Genomic DNA, 18984 nt, shown 5'->3' on the forward strand with positions numbered 1-18984 from the left:
GTTTACTCCATGTAGTTCTGAGAGCTGAGGTGCATATTTGGATTTTTGCAGATACATCAAGGTAAGTGCAGAAAGGTCTCTCTGACACTCTCTTTCTTTCTCTCTCACTTTCTCTCTCTCTCTCTCTCTCACACACACACACACACACTATAATCTGCTGTTATACTCCATATAACACTATATGTAAGCCATAAACTAAGCCTTTTTTGCACAGGCCTATCTAAAGGGGTTAATGGTCCCACCTAGTGATCAACTGTAAAATATACAAATTTTAACTCTTTTCAACAGAGAAAACCGCCAACAATCAAGAATCTCTCACACACACAAACACTATAATTTGCTGTTATACTCCATATAACTATATATACAAGCCAGAAACTAAGCTTTTTTTCACAGGCATATCTTAAAGGTTAACCCTTTAGGCGCCAGAGGTTTTTTCCTAAAACGTTCGATTTTGACATCTTAATTTCAAAAGGCTATATCTTAAAATTTATGAAAGATAGAGACTTTCTGTAAATTATAAAAATATTAAGGATGACCCAATGTTTATGTAGGGATTTTATTTTCCCATCTAATTTGCATATTATGACGTCATATGGGGTGGTCATCTTGAATTATAGAATTTTCATGAAAAGTCACATGTTTAAATGATAAAATGCATCACTTCTTTCCCCAAAAAAATGTCCCTCACCTTCTGTGTGCTATATTGCACAATACTGAATGCTCAGGTAAATAGTAAGTAGTAAACAAACTGTGTAAATCATTACTAATAAATGGTAGAAACAAACTGAATGTATGTAGCGGTTGGGATTTTCAATTTTCTACATGCAGCAGGCACTCTGATTCCATGTATGGGGTACATATATATTATTCATATGACACACAAACACAAGTAGACAAGACCTGTTTAGTTCAAAAGCTATGCCCAGTGTCACATCGCCTCTGCTTCTGCTATGAGCAGCGCGGCCAGATCTGCCTCGCGCACGCGCCGAGTGTGCACAGCTCGAACTACTGTCAGGGTCATTGCTACTCTCCACCTTGCCTCCTAACTGTCCTATGAATACTTCGACCTCGTCTAACATACCCAGTGGCATTAGACAAAGTCTCTACTACAATACTGTGTCCGCGATTGCGGAGAGGTGCAGTCAGAAGACAAATATACATGTCTAGCGCGGTAAAAATCTCCCGCCTCGTCCCCGCAACAATAACACGCCTGCTAATTTCGCGATGAACACTCCGACCCCGGCAAACATTGTTGACACCTCTGACATTTGGCAAAGGACCATTTATTTACATTGGGCAAAGGATTCACCGTCTGTGCTTGGTGGCTATACTTTCACTTTCAGTATCACCGTCATCTTCTGAATGCAGATTCCCTTCAGAATCAGTGTCCGCGAATAGAAGTCCCAACACCTCATTGGGGCTTTATTGAAGCTTTATTTATGCCATTAGATAATAATAATAAATGATAATAATAATAATCTAATGCCAATACTCGCTGACGTTGACAATATTGGTCAGATAAAATGGCTCACTCTCACACAAGCTCCGCTTTTATTCGCACTGATTCAATGCGCTCTAGCTCGAAGATTTTGTATAGGACCATGACGTTTTTTTCAGCCAGAGATGAAGTATTACATGTCTGCTATCTGGTGCAGGGGAGGTTGCATGAAATTTGACACCCTATTTGACAAAATCGGCCGTTTTATTCAGTGCCGCATCTTGTCGAGTAAACTCGACCGTGGCGCCAAGAGGGTTAATTGTACCATCTAGTGATCAACTGTAAAAATAAAAAAATTTACCTGTTCCCAAAAGGGAAAACCACAAACAATCAAGAATGCATGATTGTATAGTGTCATGGCTTTGCAATCAAAAAATGTCGTTATAACTGAAGTCAATGGGTCAAAAACAGCCACCAACAATAAATGAGGGAGAAAAAAAAAATAAAATCTAATGCTGCACAAAAAACAATGCATCAAAGCCAATGTTGTTACTAATCTTTGACATGCCCAAGACTGTGATAAAAGGTAAAAAAAAAATAAAAAATCCAGTCCACAATCGTTTTTTATATAGAAAATTTAGTTTTTTTTTTTTTTTTTTTTTTACAGCAGTTTAATTTAGTGAATGTTTTCGTCCACAAACATAAAAGGGTAGTGCATTTGCCCACAGTGTATTGTTAGGTTTTTTTGAATTTTCAAAGCATTTTCCCAAAATAAAATGTGTCACCAAAAATCATTCCATTTGCTGAAACACAGAGGAAGTTGTGGCCAAAATAAGACTAAACTTTACCCCACTAGTGGACAAAAATGTCCCCAACAATGCATAAGGGTTAAACATTTAATCTAGTAACCCTTGATATTCTGAGATTTTTAATGTTTTTAAAATGATAGTTTTAGTATTTACAATATTAGAAAAAGTTTAACTTTTCTCTTAAATAAAACTTCTTAAGACAAAGCCGATATCTAAATGAGTGTAAGGGAAACAGGTCAATTAAGCTCAAAGGGAATCATTTAAGATTTTAAAGGGAATTTGAACAGAATCACTGTTTCACGGCTGTTCACTGAGACGCCCTGCGATTCAGTGAACTAGCCGTTTAACATCAAATCTGCGCTGGATACTAATATCCAAACTATAGTGAAACACTATTAATTAGCACAGTAACAAGATCGGCAGTTTAAGACATTAACTTGTAAGCACAAAACACAAGATACTTCTCTTTTCAATATGAATAAGGCTTTATTAGATAAATCTAAGACATATAAACTAATCTAACACATAAACGCACGCACACACACACATTCACACAAGTTGCAGGAAGATCGAAAGTTAGGGAAAGATGAGTTTAAGAGAATGGAAATATGGAATCCCAAGTTTACAGCAATACGTTAAATTGCATAGACATGAACAACCATCAATCACGTAATTAGCGCTCGCACTGAGTTCCTCAATGGGGTTGAAATTATATTAGATACACCAGCACAACAAATATCTGGGAATACGTTGCCTTCGTTTGCTGTGAAAGGGACTCCAGTTGAAAGGGGTATCCCTGTGTCGCTGATTGGCTGGAAGTTCAGTTGGCTGAAGTGACGTCTTGGGGAGCCCGTGCTTGGGCGTTGGCTGAAGCTGGAGTTGTGTGGCTGGTTGGAGTTCAAACGCGCAGACGAGGTCGACGTTACAAAACTTAACTCAGAACACGAAACTCTCAAACGGAAAAGAAAAGAAATAAAGTTTGACGAGACTAGGTTGTGTTCCTTCTCATCGTGGCATAGTAGCAGCAGGCAGGCACGCTGGAACCGCGCTCAAAGAACAATGATGACTAATCGCATGGCTAGATGCTACAAGCTAAAGCTAGGTAGCAAAGCTACAAGCTAAAAGCTAAGAGCAGGCATGACTAATAGCATGACTGATAGCACGAGCAAGGCTGGAACTAAAAGCACGGCATGACTGATAGCACAAGCAATGCTAGAACTAAAAAGCAAAATTTCATGGGGTCCAAAGTATTTAAACTTCCTTGTTGGCCACCCCTCAAATGTTGCCTTGACCAATCAGATATGGTCTTGGGTCTGGGGTCATAAATCATTTGTTTATCTTACCAAGCATGTGGTTCTTGCCTCACAGGGTCTAATTTTGGACATGATTCCTATAACATGATTATGATATATTTTACAAATAAATGATTGTCAGGACAACATCAAGCAAGAAAATTCGATTATATCAATACTAGACATGACTATGTATCCTATAGTTATCAAAAGACATACACAATAAGTGATTATACATGATAGTCAAATGTGTGGGTTACACATAAATGAATATGGAGTTAAGCAATGGAATGATTCATTTATAAGTCTTTTTGAGTTCATTCTGGTCCATATATAATGTACAAAAAGCAGTTTCTTTGCCATTCTCTGGCAAAGGGACTTTTCTGTGAAGACAAAGGTTTAAAGCCCTTCCCCCTTAGGAATTTCAGTCTGGTTTCACTGGCTGGGGGGAAGTCAATGCAAGTATTTAACTTGATCTCCTGGGTTTACATGTGATGTCCAGTGTTGCATTTCAATGACGAACAATAAATTTGACAATCTCTTCTTCGAATTAAAATTGTCAATAATTGTTCTATTGGTGTTAATGTTGAAAGCTGTTGTGTGAACAAGTTGGTTGGTTGGTTATCTTGCTTGGTTCTTGTGGCACTAGAACTGATTTATGACTTCCTGAGGAGTTCGGCTCTCGTTTCAATGCACACAGCTCTGATAGACTCTTTGATTTGTCTGGTTCGACTCATTTCTGCTACAGAGACATACAGTGTATAAGACAATCACCTTAGTATCCTGAGCATAGATTAACCTCTGTAAGAGTCATATCCATTTGGACAGCACATTGACATGAAGACACAACTGCACCTCAGACAAACTGGGGTCAAATCCCAGGTAAAAGTCCTTTCAGTACAAAGTGAGATTGATGTGCTAGATGCTTTTCACTCTGGTTTCAAGGCAGGACATTATTTACCTTTATTGCGAGTTTCCAATTATTTGTTCATCATTACAGACTCAGGTAATCAAGGAGGTTTATTTACTTATTAGATCTGGAGGTCTTTTAGGCCAAATAAAGCTGACTAATATAAAATATGTTTTTGGTAAATGGACAACAAATGTGCAGACCCAATAAAGGAATCTGGGTGCAATTTTAGACTCAGCTATTAAAGTTTGATCATCAGATTAACCCTTTAACGTTTACGATCACACCTGTGTGATTAGAACTTTCAGTGCATCACGTCATTAACTGCTGAATTTAGAGTGCTTTGACTGGTGCAGACCCAGATCAGACGCGCAGAGCGCTTGTCATATTATCACACTTATTCATTATTTTCAACCATTTAATGCTTATTTAAAGTTTCAGACATTTAAATACACATGCGTACATACATTTACAGTGTATACGATGATGTCTGTGGAAACAGCAATAATGATCCTTACAAATATAATCTGATGACATGTTTTAATTTATATAATATACCGATTGTGTAGGTAACTAAAGTTTACTCTGCTTTTCTCCCAGTTTACTGCTTACTTTTATGTGTTTTCGGGAGGAGAGGATGAATTTGCATGTTGTAGATCCCACAGCTCGGATTCAGCGCAAACTAACATGGCGGCGCACATCACCCGCTATAGAACAACTAACATTGTCCATATAAAAGTGTTTAAACTACCAAATATATTTACTTGCACATATTTCAAAATTGGAATATCAGATATTTTATAAAAAAGTTTGCATGTTTTGGGAACATTTTGAATAAAACAGGAAAAACGAAATAAAAGCGCTCCATATGTCATACAGATGTACTGTGGCTTTGTTATGCCACATGACAAGCATGACGCGTCGCCATGGAAACAATAAGGCGATACATTCTAAAATAACGGTCGTCTAAAAAAACTCACTCCGGGGGCTCAGCTAGAATATTTTAAACTCACGTGTGAAAGGGTTAAATGTTTGGTGAAAAGTTGATTCTTTCAGTTGAGGACTATTGCAAAAATCTAATGCATGCATTAATATCTAATCTAATCATGCATTAATATACTCCAATTTTGACTGTTGTCATGCACTTTATTTGTGAGTATGTCAATCTCTTATTTCAAAATTGCAATTGGTGCAGAATGCAGCCACAAGGCTCCTTACTAGCACAAAGAAAAGGGAGCATATTACTCTTTTAGAGTTTTAGAAAATCTGCATTGGCTTCCGGTTAAATATTGGATTCAGTAAAAGGTGTTGCTGTACGTTTTTAAAGCTGGCCATGATATGCCCCCAGAATACATGTCAGACCTGATTCATATGAACTCTGTTATACCTCAAGAACACTTAACTCAGTTCCAAAAACTCTCCTGAAAACTCCTGAAATCGAACATTTTCGGTTGCTGGCCCAAGATTTTGAAATACCTTTCCACCTGACATCAGATCTTCACCCCTCAGTTGACGTTTTTAAATATTGCTTGAAAACATTTGGATTCTGAGAGCATCAGGTGGAGCACTCAAGCTAAACTACTGTTAAAGGGGGGGGGTGAAATGCTCGTTTTCACTCCATATCCTGTTAATCTTGAGTACCTATAGAGTAGTACTGCATCCTTCATATCTCCAAAAAGTATTTAGTTTTATTATATTCATAAGAGAAAGCTAGTCTGTACAGTTTTTTTTTTTTTCAGAAAAACACGACTGGCTGGAGGCGTGACGTGTGGGCGGAGCTAAAGAATCACGAGCGCGAGTAAGCTTTTGTGTTGAGGGCGTCTGGAAGCTGTGACATTACCGGAAAATTGTGACAAACGTACAACCTAATTTTTGAAACTTTGTCCATGTTTAGCATTGGAATCCTAAATAGGCCATTGTAGTTTAGTCTTTGTTTTCTTATTTAATCAGTAGCGGCCCATTGCTCATCAGTCATCACTCAAAATACTGTATACTAAAGGAGATCATTATTATCTATTGTAATGTTACAGTAGTATTTTAGCAGATGGATAATTATATTGCTTTATAATAAAGGTTTAGAGGGAACCTTTGGCAGACAACAACACAACAGTCTGGCTGAATTAACTGTGTTTTGCATCTTGTTTGCTACTTGCATTGCTAGAGTGATTTCATGTTTGTAGGGTGGATGCCAGAACCTTCTGTTGCCTGATTGTGTCCCTGTCTCGTCCTTGTTGGATCTGTTCCTATTTTATTTTTTGCTTTGTTGGTTTTTTGTTTATTAAAAGGAGTTTTCTAACCTGCATTTGGACCTAGACCCTGTTCTTTCTTAGGCGGTCTCTACTGCCACGTGACAATTAGATGATGATTAACTAATAATTTACAAAATATGACTATACATTCACAAATGATTATTAAGTAATATGCAAACGATTCACACAAATCTCATAAGTTATCTTAAAAATAGCATAATAAAATAATCAAACAGATCCTTAGTAAAAGGATAATACACTGAAAATAAATTATGCTAATTTGTTAAGGTAAGTGGTTGCAAACAATATATTTTAGCTACATTTAAATAAATAAAAACACAGTTGTTGCTAAAAAAATTAATTGATTGCAAACACTTTATAATATTTTTTACTTAATATTTTTAGGAAATTCAATGAATCGTTTGTTTTAGTTTAGTTACGTTACTAAATAATGTATTATTAATCACTTATAAAGAACTGAAACATCAACATTGTACTATTATCTCACAGCATTCTAAATCATTCACACTGAACAAAAAGTGTTTTATTCATCCCATTAAAAAAAAAAAACTAGGGTAATGATTCACATCTATATTTTTTTAACTTGAGCCAATAAAAAATATATTTCCCTTAGGCAAAGTTATTAACACAAACATTAGTAGTTTACACTTTAGATTAGGGGATACAGAAAGCTTTGTAAATAATTTATTTATGTGTTTACACAACAGGTTTTGAATACTTTGTAGTGTGTACTGCAATGTAAAGGCTGACTGGTGAGGATGAAGACTGATGTCTTTTCTGACACATGGAGTAATTTTAATGATATGAGTAAAATGTTGACATTTCAATTATTTATAAGTGATTAATAATATACAAAATATAAACTTTTTAACCATTTACTAAGGATATGTTTGATTATTTAATGACATGCTATTGTTTAAGATAACTTATGACAAATTTGTTAATCATTAGCATAATACATAATCATTTGTGAACGTATAGTCAAGTTTTATAAATGCTTGGTTAATTATCATCTAATCACTTGTAAATGATTTATAACTCAATCTACAAAACATAAAATATTAACATATCACATTAATTTATGAACATATAGTTATGTTTTGTAAATTATTAGTTCATAATTAACTAATAACTTTTAAATGCCTTACAACTGAACATTAGTAGAAAGTGTTATTGGGAACTTTTAATAATTTTGCATGTCCCCAGTCTAAAGATTTTATCTTTTTTTATGTGATGGCCATACAAAGAAAATTGGGTTGTCTGTGTCACAGAAGTTGTTGTTGGACATGGGATGTCGATGACCTGGATGAGTGTGAGATTCTCTGCCCTAAAATGTTCTCCTAATCCGACCCTGCTTACCAACTATCTTACTAACTATTAATAAGGAGCAAATTAGGGGGTTATTGGGGGGAAACACTTAATTAATTAATATTCAAGTATTTTTGATTGTTTTATCTAGTACATTTAAAACGTTATCAAAAACACTAATATCATTTTGGAGTAGTTCCAATGTCAGTGTAACTCAGCATCCTCACAGTATAATTACTGTTAATGTAAAATGGGTGGAAAAACTAAATATGTATATTCAGCACATTGTCCCCTTGGAATTATAAGATTCTATCTGCATTCTGAGTAGTATTGAGATATTGAGCTTCAAAGTTTTTGCATTGCATAGACAGAACCTTTATAAATATCATATAGTCCCAAAATGTACACAACATTATAAAAAAATCTATCACATAATGTAAATAAGTCACGGAATAATAATATGTGAATAATTCAGTTTTGACAAAAATGTCAGATAGAACCTTATGATTTCAAGGGGACAACATGTATTGTATGTGTTCAATCTAATTCTGTGTTCTGATTTATTTCCCCTGTAGCCTGAATGATTGTAACTTAACAGATAAAAGCTGTTCAGCTTTGGCTACAGTTCTTGGATCAGATTCCAGTCTGAAAGAGCTGAACATAAACAATAATAATCTGCAGGATTCAGGAATGAAGCCACTCTGTACTGTACTGAAGAATATAACTTGTAAATTGGAGATACTGAGGTAAGTTGTTTGACAACAGACAAAATCACATAATAAAACTGTATGTACTGTAACATAAAAGGTATGTTTGTTTGTTTTTATATCACTATATAATGAATAAAATAAAATCTCTGTATAATAATGTACTGTTTGAGTAAACAAAATTGTATTAAAGGGAAACGTGTAATGCTTAAAATCAAAGTTTGTCTTAGTGCTATTAACATTAGCTGCAATAATATAGAGTAACTTGTTGTAAAAGGCATGACCCAGTGATCATGCCTCTTTTAGTTACATTTTAATTGTCTCAGATGAACTCTCTGATGGGGCAAGTCCAATTTCAGTCACTGTGTTAAAAATTACAGTTTCCAACCTAAAACTAATAGAAAATAGCATTTTAATTTTTGTTGTAGACCTTCAAATTGCAGGATTAGTGTAGAAAGACTTAAAGGCTCTGCTAGAGGGCGTGTATTCAAAATAGACCAAGAAACAGTTGTAATTTGATGATGCCATGACTGGGTGAAGAATCATGGGAGTTGTCATCTTCATCGCCACAGCCAATGCAGTTCGACGGGACTCGGGCATAAATCATGTTCATGGATGAGCTAATGATTTATTAACATAGTAGAATGAAGCAGGGCGAGGCTGAAAGCCATCGATGCAAAACGAGGCCACTAGGGATGTAAGAAAATGTTGCATTATTTTGTTTGGCGATACTGTATCGATTCTCAAAAATGGAATATCTATATAAATAAATAAAATTCATACAATTAAATGGCAGTTGTTTCATTTTGGGTTTACGTCCTGACCGCTAAATGGCAGTCTTCATCTCTGAACAGCAGTGAGAGTAACAGGAAATACTAGCATTAGGGCACGCCACTAATGTTAGCATTAATATTGCTGCTAGTAACAGAGGATGAAAGAATGGTCCCTGTTACTGGTTCGATGTACAAAGCTAAAGTGTGCCATCATTTGGGCTTTCGTGGTAATCTCCAGTGCAGGACCGTGGCGAGGTCGCCACCTCGATCCCACTGTGTCCTGTGTGAAGAGGGGCTCGGGCTTGAGGGTCAAAGTGAGAGGTAGGGTTGCTGCGAGGTGCAGCTGCAGCTTTCTCTCATTTTGTGGGCTTTTTGTGAAGTTGGGGCAGTGCTCACGTCACGGTTTCGGCAATTCAATGCGGAACATAAATACAAAATGAAAACCAGTGGAATCCAAGAGTAAAGGTTCGATATCTGTATTTATTTTTTTGCTTTACAATTGTTTTGTTTTCTTGTAAACACTTTTTTTATTGCTATGAAGCAGATGTAATTTTTTTCTTCAGATCAAAATGTTATGACATTGTATGTCAAAATTGTAAACTTAAACTGTGAACCTTTAAAGGAACACTCCGACTTTTTGGGACTTAAGCTTATTCACAGCATTCCCCAGAGTTAGATAAGTCCATACATACCTTTTTCATTTCTGTGCGTTCTGTAAGTGTTATTCGACGCACCCACCCCTAGCCTAGCTTAGCACAAAGACTGGATGTAAATGGATACTGTTATCATAGTAATCCCAATAAGTGACAAAATAATGCAAACATTTTCCTATTTACATGTTGTGATCTGTATAGTCACAGTGTGTACAAATAACAAGGATATATGAGACAGAGCCAATTTTTAATTGTATAAATACTGGGAACTATATTCTCACTATGCGTAGGAGCACAGCTAACGTTACTTGGGTGGAGTGGCTACTTGGGCGGAGTGATTAGCGCAGCACACAAGACGTGCTGTTGATGGTTCCGTAAACAAACAAACGTGACTAACTAGCTAGACGTGACTCGTGATCATGGCTGACTTTGAGGAATGTTACTGTGTATCAAACCAAGATCCAGAACCATATAGTTTTGAGCCAGAATACACAGACGAAGAGTTACAAACTTTGGAAGCTGTAAGACAAGATGTCGAAGGGAGAATCAGAACGAACACAGACTGGTGCTGTAAATGTGGAACATGCCAACCTATGCCGACAGGAACCGAGTGCCTTTGTTGTAATGAATGGGACCGGGTATTGCCATCAATGTCAAGGCTTGATGACAATCAAAATATTTGCGTCACTACCACGGAAGATTTCTCTGCCCTAATACACCCGGCAGTTGTCGTTTTATTTCCCATTGTGACAAGATCAACTGGAAGAAACGCCCCATGCCGAGTGAACCTAATGATCAGCTGTCCACCAAGTAAGTGATTTTGTTTTAATGATCATGAGCAGTGTGTTCATGACAACACAATAATAACAATAAAGGGGATACACGGAGCCCCTATTCACGTAATAGTGTCACTACTAAGGTTATAGTCCATTAGCATGGCACTGTTACAGTATGGCTAATGTTAGTCATCTCAAAACATAACGCAAACACTTACTGCAGCAACAGGTGATCCAATTTGTCCTGTCTTTATTATCGATGGGATGGCTGTATCCTTTAGCACGCGTTTCATGGTCCGTGTGGCAACTTGCATTTTTTCAAAATAGTCATCTACAGTAAAATGTTCAGAGCAAACGAAATACTTTGTGATGGTGTTTACAGGTGTGTTTGGAACTATACCCAGAACAAGTAGCCATCGATTCATCAGGTCAGCGCTTTGGGTTGGAATTCTATGAAACATCATAGTATTACCTGGTCTACCCTGTCTAGTGATTGCTGACTCTATTACTCCAACTCTGAGCGAACATTCTGCTCCTCACCACTGCGCGTCTCGTGTGCTGCGCTAATCACTCCGCCCAAGTAGCCACTCCGCCCAAGTAACGTTAGCTGTGCTCAGGGATGGACTGGGACTAAAAAACAGCCCTGGACTTTGACTAGGCCCGGCCCAAAGCAATCGGCATGCTTAAACTCGTCAACAACAGTAATAACGCCTGGCATGAGTGTCACAAGACTTTAATTGTGGCTCATGATACCATACCATCCAAATGATAGCAATAGCACTGATGTTGACTAGATGTTGAGCTGGAAGTGGGTGTCTTTCTCTTCTCTTGGTCTAAGCTCAGCCTGAATAGACAACGATGGAATGGATTTTTTTTTTTTTTTTTTAACAGGTTTTATTCCAAGATAGCATGGAATAGTTTATATAATATGCTGTTATAACAACATATTATATAATCTATTCCATTCTGTCTTAAAATGAATTTATTACTTAATCTTATTATCTTAATTATGCAGTAATTAATTAATCTTACTGCACATAATAAAACCACATCTAAATGAAAATACACCATTAAAAATGTAACTTCTGTATTTAAAATCTTCAAAGTTTGTAAGCATTAACTGTAATGTTACCAACATTTTTTAAAGTAAAAGCACAACATATGTCTTAATATTAGCTACTGCATGTGACATTTTACAGCTAAAATGTTGAAGTTTAGCTGTTTTAACTACTGTAGCAACCTGAATATCACTTCCTAACATCATCCCTAGCAAGCACTCTTTCTCCTCTCCTGTTCCATAATTGGCTCTTCATCTGCCTGTGGAACCAGCTCATCTTTCTGTCCCTCATCATCATCACAGGTGGCATGTTGCTTCATAGCTATCTGTCTCACTTCACTGCTGCTAATATTTAACTGCGAGGTGCTGCTGCTGGAAGATATTGCTTTATATTTCAGTTAGTTTGGGAAATTTAGCGGCTTCAGTATCTAAATTCTGCTTTTTTTCTCTCGCCTTCTGAGCCCCACCCTTTTCTTTCAGTTTTTTTACCCGCAGCCGCGTTATGCATATTGTTTGTTTGTTTCTATGCTTCTTCTATCTAACGTTAAGGTCTTTGCTGTTCATTTCTTCCTACTCTTCCACTTCTTATTCTTCTTACTTGGCGGCCACGGCCAGTGCAGCTGGCATCCAACTTTTAAAGGTGTATTCTTCTTCTTCTTTGCTTTTAACGGCGGTTGGCAACCAGCTTTTGGTGCATTACCGCCACCTTCTGCTCCAGTTTAAAGGTGTTTTGCTGCCTCCTACAGTACTGGAGTGTAAAACAGATTAGTGGGGGGAAAAAAACAGGTGATGACTGCGTGTGTGGTGGGTGGTGGGCCGGCCCACCAGCCGTCCTGGAGTACCGGCCATTCTGTGATTCTCCAGATCACACAGATGGCCAGTCCGCCCCTGGCTGTGCTCCTACGCCTAGTGAGAATATAGTTCCCAGTATTTATACGATTAAAAATGGTCTCGGTCACATATAGCCTTGTTATTTGTACACGCTGTGACTATACAGATCACAACATGTAAATAGGAAAATGTTTGCATTATTTTGTCACTTATTGGGATTACTATGCTAACAGTATCCATTTACATCAAGTCTTTTTTGCTAAGCTAGGCTAGCGGAGGCTGCGTCAAATAACACTAACAGAACGCACAGAAATGAAAAAGGTATGTATGGACTTATCTAACTCTGGGGAATGCTGTGAATAAGCTAAAGTCTCAAAAAGTCGGAGTGTTCCTTTAAAGCAGGTTCTTATATATATATATATATATATATATATATATATATATACATATATATATATATATATATATATATATATATATATATATATATATATATATATATATATATTGAACATCCTTTAATCATACTGCACATAAATTGGTTCAATAACATTGAATGTTACAGGGAGTGATTATTGCAAATGCAGATCTCACTGTGTTCTGGTTAAATAATTTTTATTTACTTATAGCTAAGGTTTGCATCTTACAACATACACAACTACCAATTTTTGCTATAAGCTTGATTGCATAATATAAAATAATTGCTGTTAATAGTGTTCATCTTATGTTTGATTACGTCTTTGATTTTTCCGTACTTTTTTCTAATTTGGATTCTTCCGTATTTCTGCCATATGTACATAATCTGACAGTCACTACTGATAAGCAACTGCAAAATATTGTAGAAACGTAATTTTCTGTAAAGTTGCTTTGCAATGATTTTTATTGTAAAAAGCGTTATAAAAATAATTTTTAATTGAATTGTGTTCTTAATGATAGCTTACCTAAAAATATACCCTATTCCTAAAATAAGAAATATCCCATATCCCTAAAATAAGAAATATCGTCTTGCTGACAGTATTGCAAAATATCGCAACATATCGTTTCGGGGCCCCTGTATTGTGATTCATATCATGTTGCCAGATTCTTAGCAATACACAGCCCTAGAGGCCACTGAACGAGTGTGAGACAAGGCTCAAAAGTAGCAGAGCTTTTATTATGCCACAGTCGACTGCTTCCACTCCTCCCAGTCATGAGCATGTGGTGTAAAGCAGCACTGTTTTATCATACTAGATATATTTGAAATTTCTGTTATAATATTACTATGTGCGGTCCTCACTAGTATATTAAAACATACTACATATTAAAGCGTCTTTGGTGTTTCCATATGTTTTCTACAAAACAAAACCAGAAATCGAGGGGTTATGATGTCATTGGCAGGCGACACAATGACACTATGGACATAGTCCATGTCACTAGTTAAAATTGCTTATTTATCTGGATTTAAACACTCTTCAAAACATTTGGGATACTGTAAGCACAGAGGCAGCAAAATGTACAACACTGTTCTAGTGGTTTTTAGATATTTTAATAAATCTTACATATTTTGCCTTTCAAATGTTGCCTTGAAACAAAGCTGGAAAATAACATACTAATTAGCATTATGACTAGAAAATGTTTTCAAAGTCATCTGCTGATTTATCTGTCACTGCAACTTAAAGCAACTCATGCAGCAATAATAATTATGTATTTTAATCATTGATTTTTTTATGTTATTTTCAGGCTCAGTAAGTGTGAGCTAACAAAGAAAAGCTGTCCGGCTTTCGCATCAGTTCTTAATTTATGCTCCAGCAGTCTGAAGGATCTTGACCTGAGCAATAATAATCTACAGGATTCAGGAGTGAAGCTCCTCTCCAATGGACTGAAAGAAAACTCGAATCTGGAGAAATTCATGTAAGTTGCTTTCTAACGTATCAAAGATATCTGGTCTTTTTTTCATCAAATCCAGTTTTGCAATTACATTTCAATTTATTTGCATAAGAAACAAAATAAAATTCACTATTTTCTTCAATTGATTTATATTGTTCAGGACTTTTCTAGAATAACTGCTAAATGATCTATGTGTTATATTTTCCTTCCTGTTATAGACTCTCTTACTGTAATGTAAAAGAACAAGGTTATAAAGCTCTGGCTTCAGCTCTGAGATCAAACCCTTCACACCTGATAGAGCTGGATCTCACAGGAAATGATCCTGGACAATCAGGAGTGAAGGAGCTTAGTGATTTACTACAGGATCCAAACTGTAGACTGAAGACACTGAGGTGACAGAACCCTTGAAACTCTTTGAGAAAGTTATCCAGACTTTTCCACATTTTCTACAGTGAAACTGTAGCCCTTGACTATAACTTTAATCAGATACTACACTGAATCCGTAAGAAAAATAAGAGCAGGTGCAGAAAGATTATTTTATTAAAGCATATCTTCTGGTTACTGTAGGTTTTTGAAAAGTCCTTCTGCAGAGGAAGTGTGCGCGTATCTCACTGAAGTTCTGGGTACAAGTCCATTATTACTGAATGAACTTGATCTGAGTGAAGACACATTAAGAGACCTGGATGGGGAGAAACTCTCTGCACTTTTGATGGACTCTCATAGCAAACTGGATAAAATAAAGTGAGTAAACAAACATCATTATATTTAACTGAAACTAAACTAAAACTAAATTCCCTAAATTACTAAAATTAAATTTTTTCAAAAAAAGAAAATAAAAATCATTTGGTTCATGCGTTCCGAAACTAGTTTGAGTAGAAACAATACCTGTTAATAATGTTGTTTTTAATCTTTTACTTTGCCTAAAATAATAATAATAATAATAATAATATCATTATAATTCTAATAAAGAATAGCATTTTAATTACTCAAAAAAAAAAAAAAAACATGAAGAGAGTGTTGATCTGGTATATCTTTTGTTTAGTCTCAGCCAATACAGCATCATATTTTTTTGATTTTGGTCAGATGTATTAAATGAAAAAAAAAGTAAAAAGTAAACACTTCAAAGATATTGAAGTATTTTTTTCAAGATATTTGAAAATTTTGCTGCATGTTTACATAAGCTGTGTGGGTTATACATTGCATTTAATATTACATTCAAAAATAATGTAGGCTAAAGTACAGGTAAAAGCAAAATGTTTATAAACATTAAACACAACTAGATTGTTCCCTTCTTTCCACAAAATATCCTTTAAAGTAAACAGCATTTAGCACTGAATGGCACAGATTGTACTACGAACTATTTAAATTGAGGAATCTATCTTTTTTATATTATTCTTTAAACATATTTTATTTTGATAATGAACAGGTTGCAAAGTCAAGGTAGCAAAAATATGTTGTGTGTGCATGAGGTGCTGGTGCGATCACTGCATTGCACTCCAATAACTGAAGCGTTGCAGGTGCATGTGACCTTGAATCCTTGTCCTACTGCACTAACCTGCAATTTTTGCTGGTTTCAAAACACACAACAAGCTGCATATTACCTGCCATTCATTTTACCTTAATTATAGGCCAATTGCTTGGTGTTTCCTGTCGTATCCTTGAAAAGCTCTAACGCCGGGACATTGCCATTGCGACTTACCTATGATAAATTTACAGCTGGGCATTTCAGTCATTGGATGTAAGCATCACATTTGCATAGGCTGCCCTGCTTAAATTTGTTATTGGTTGACTGCAAAATGTAAATATTTAAAGGAACAATAAAATAACGTTGTTATTATTGTTATTATTATGTTTGAAATGATTAAATATGATGTCTGTTCTGTTCATGGTCCTGTCAAAATTTTATTTGTTTTCAGTTTTGGGTTTTCACTTTCGTTCCTTGAGCTGGTTCAGAGCACTGAAAACTATCATGCATTGCTTTGAAATGTACTAAAAAATAAAAATTAGTTTTTAATTTTTAATTATTTGGTCTACATTTAGTGGAAAAAATTAAATAAACCAAAGTTTGACGAATTAGAGTAATGTTAAGCTGAAATATGTAAATATGATAGTAAATATGAGTTCTGGATCACTGCCAGATGAGCGGTCAGATGCTAAGCTGAACCAGGACGCAACTTATCATCAGACTCAGTGTTTCTAATACCTACCTTCCATAAATCTCCTTTTTTGTCATTTTTACTTAATTTATGAAACTGATAACCACTAAATCAATGAGTACAATGTTAAAACATAAGCAGCAAGTAAACAACAGCCTGGTATATTTGACCCACTGGCTCTTACTGGTATAAATGTCCCAATTTTTTTATCTGGTTTTATCTAAATAATTGTAAAGGAAAGTTTTTTTTTTTTTTTTTTTTTTGGTTGGAAGAGTGCCCTCTTGTGACCATTATGCACTCTAAATGCAATAAAAAAATATATTTTAGGGGCACAAGGAAGGAATCTACACAAAGATGAGGAGCAGAAAGAAAATATATAAATATAGAGGTAAAAATCGCAAGTCAAGGCCCAGGATTTTTATATATTATTTTGAAATGGCCTTTTTAGAACATCTTAAATGGCAACACTGACACTGTGGAATGTTTTTGCTTGAGTTAACTGCTTATTTAAAAATTTACTTTATTTTTTTTTTTTAAATAAATTTAAGCTTCTGTAATGATGTTTTAATTTTGGTTACATTTCTGCTTGATTTTAACTAACCAAATAGTGTCTAAATGTCTTTTGTAAAAGACCATGATTAGGACTATAATCTAGCATTCATAAAATTAAATAATTAAGTTTAAGTATGTAGTTTTCCACTCTGCACAAAAATTAAAGAAAATGTATGGGTATGTTAATTAGACTAACTAACTAGCTAGCTGGCTGGCTAGCATCTACAAATAAATTACAAAATGTTGCCTTTATTGTCTGTTAGAGTATTTTAGTAATTTCACATTGCTCATATTTCTCTGTATTAAAATAAGTACTTGTCACTGTAGGCATAGTTGTGGGAGTAGCCCATGTCTGGTCTCTTCAATAGGCTAGTTTAACAGTTTCACTCATAAAATTACCTACAAGACACTTATTTATTTACTATTTATGTTAACACTTAACAGTATTTTTGTTTCTGGGGCAACAGGGACACTGATCACAGCAGGAGCACAGAAATCATACAAAACTCCTAAAACATAAGACAGATGAACACAGGCTGATATCATGACAGTGTCCAACCAATTGAAATATAAACAATTCTGTTTTTGTGTTCAGGCTGAATAATTGTGAGCTGACAGAGAAAAGCTGTTCAGTTCTAGCTACTGTTCTCTCCTCAAAATCCATCCTGAAAGAACTGAACCTGAACAACAGTCATCTGCTGGACTCAGGAGTCAAAGAGATCTGTGAGGGACTGAAGAATCCTGTGTGTGAACTGAAGATACTAAAGTGGGTATATTTCACCATTTTCTACTCTTAACTTTTGATTATATTATTTCCTGTCAACAGTCATTTGTGGATTCAGTTGTCATAAGCGCCAATGAATTCTGAAACTTGCATGTGAAGTAACATGGTAGCAAAGAGGTCATTCAGCACTGGCAGTGTTCCCTCAATTATTATTATTTATTTGTCAACCATGCTGAAAAGTTATATTATATTATATTATATTATATTATAATATTAAAAAAATAAAGCAGATGTTGTTTATGATTTCCCTTTTGAGATCAATTATTCATGTTTATAATATAATATAATATAATATAATACAATATAATTGAAGCATCTGAAGCATCTGACACAAACACATAAGATCTGTACTAAATATTTTCAAAAACCATAAAAATTTATTATTATATATTTATCTAAACACCCCTATGTAGTAGAGTTTGCACACTACTACAGCTAAATGTAACTGTAAATGTCTCTGAATTTTGTTTTCCATTCTGTGCCCATCCTCCGCTATTTCCACCACTTAATCAAGCTAATCTTCTTTAAACAGTTAAACAGTTGAGTTTTATCATTTTTGAATCCATTCAGCCAATCTCCGGGTCTGGCAGAAGCACTTTTAGCTGCAGCTTAGCATAGATCATTGAATCTGATTAGACCATTAGCATCTTGCTCAAAAAATGACCAACAAGTTTCAATATTTTTCCTATTTAAAACCTGACTCTTCTGTAGTTACATCATGTACTAAAATGGACAGAATATGAATACTTTCATTCTGGCATAATAACCAAGGAACTTTGCTGCTGTATCATGGGTGCAT

The 18984-nt window shown here is 35.4% G+C and overlaps 1 protein-coding gene across 1 annotated transcript in view; it reads left to right on the forward strand.

Annotated features, from left to right (window-relative positions):
* Positions 1-18984, forward strand: part of LOC127988199 (NACHT, LRR and PYD domains-containing protein 12-like) — a 72101-nt gene that overhangs the window by 30168 nt on the left and 22949 nt on the right. The window contains 1 exon segment of the mRNA XM_052590818.1: positions 14912-15085. Coding sequence (XP_052446778.1) covers positions 14912-15085 — 174 coding nt within the window.

Source organism: Carassius gibelio, chromosome B22, assembly GCF_023724105.1.
Source record: "Carassius gibelio isolate Cgi1373 ecotype wild population from Czech Republic chromosome B22, carGib1.2-hapl.c, whole genome shotgun sequence".
NCBI classification, from domain to species: domain Eukaryota; kingdom Metazoa; phylum Chordata; class Actinopteri; order Cypriniformes; family Cyprinidae; genus Carassius; species Carassius gibelio.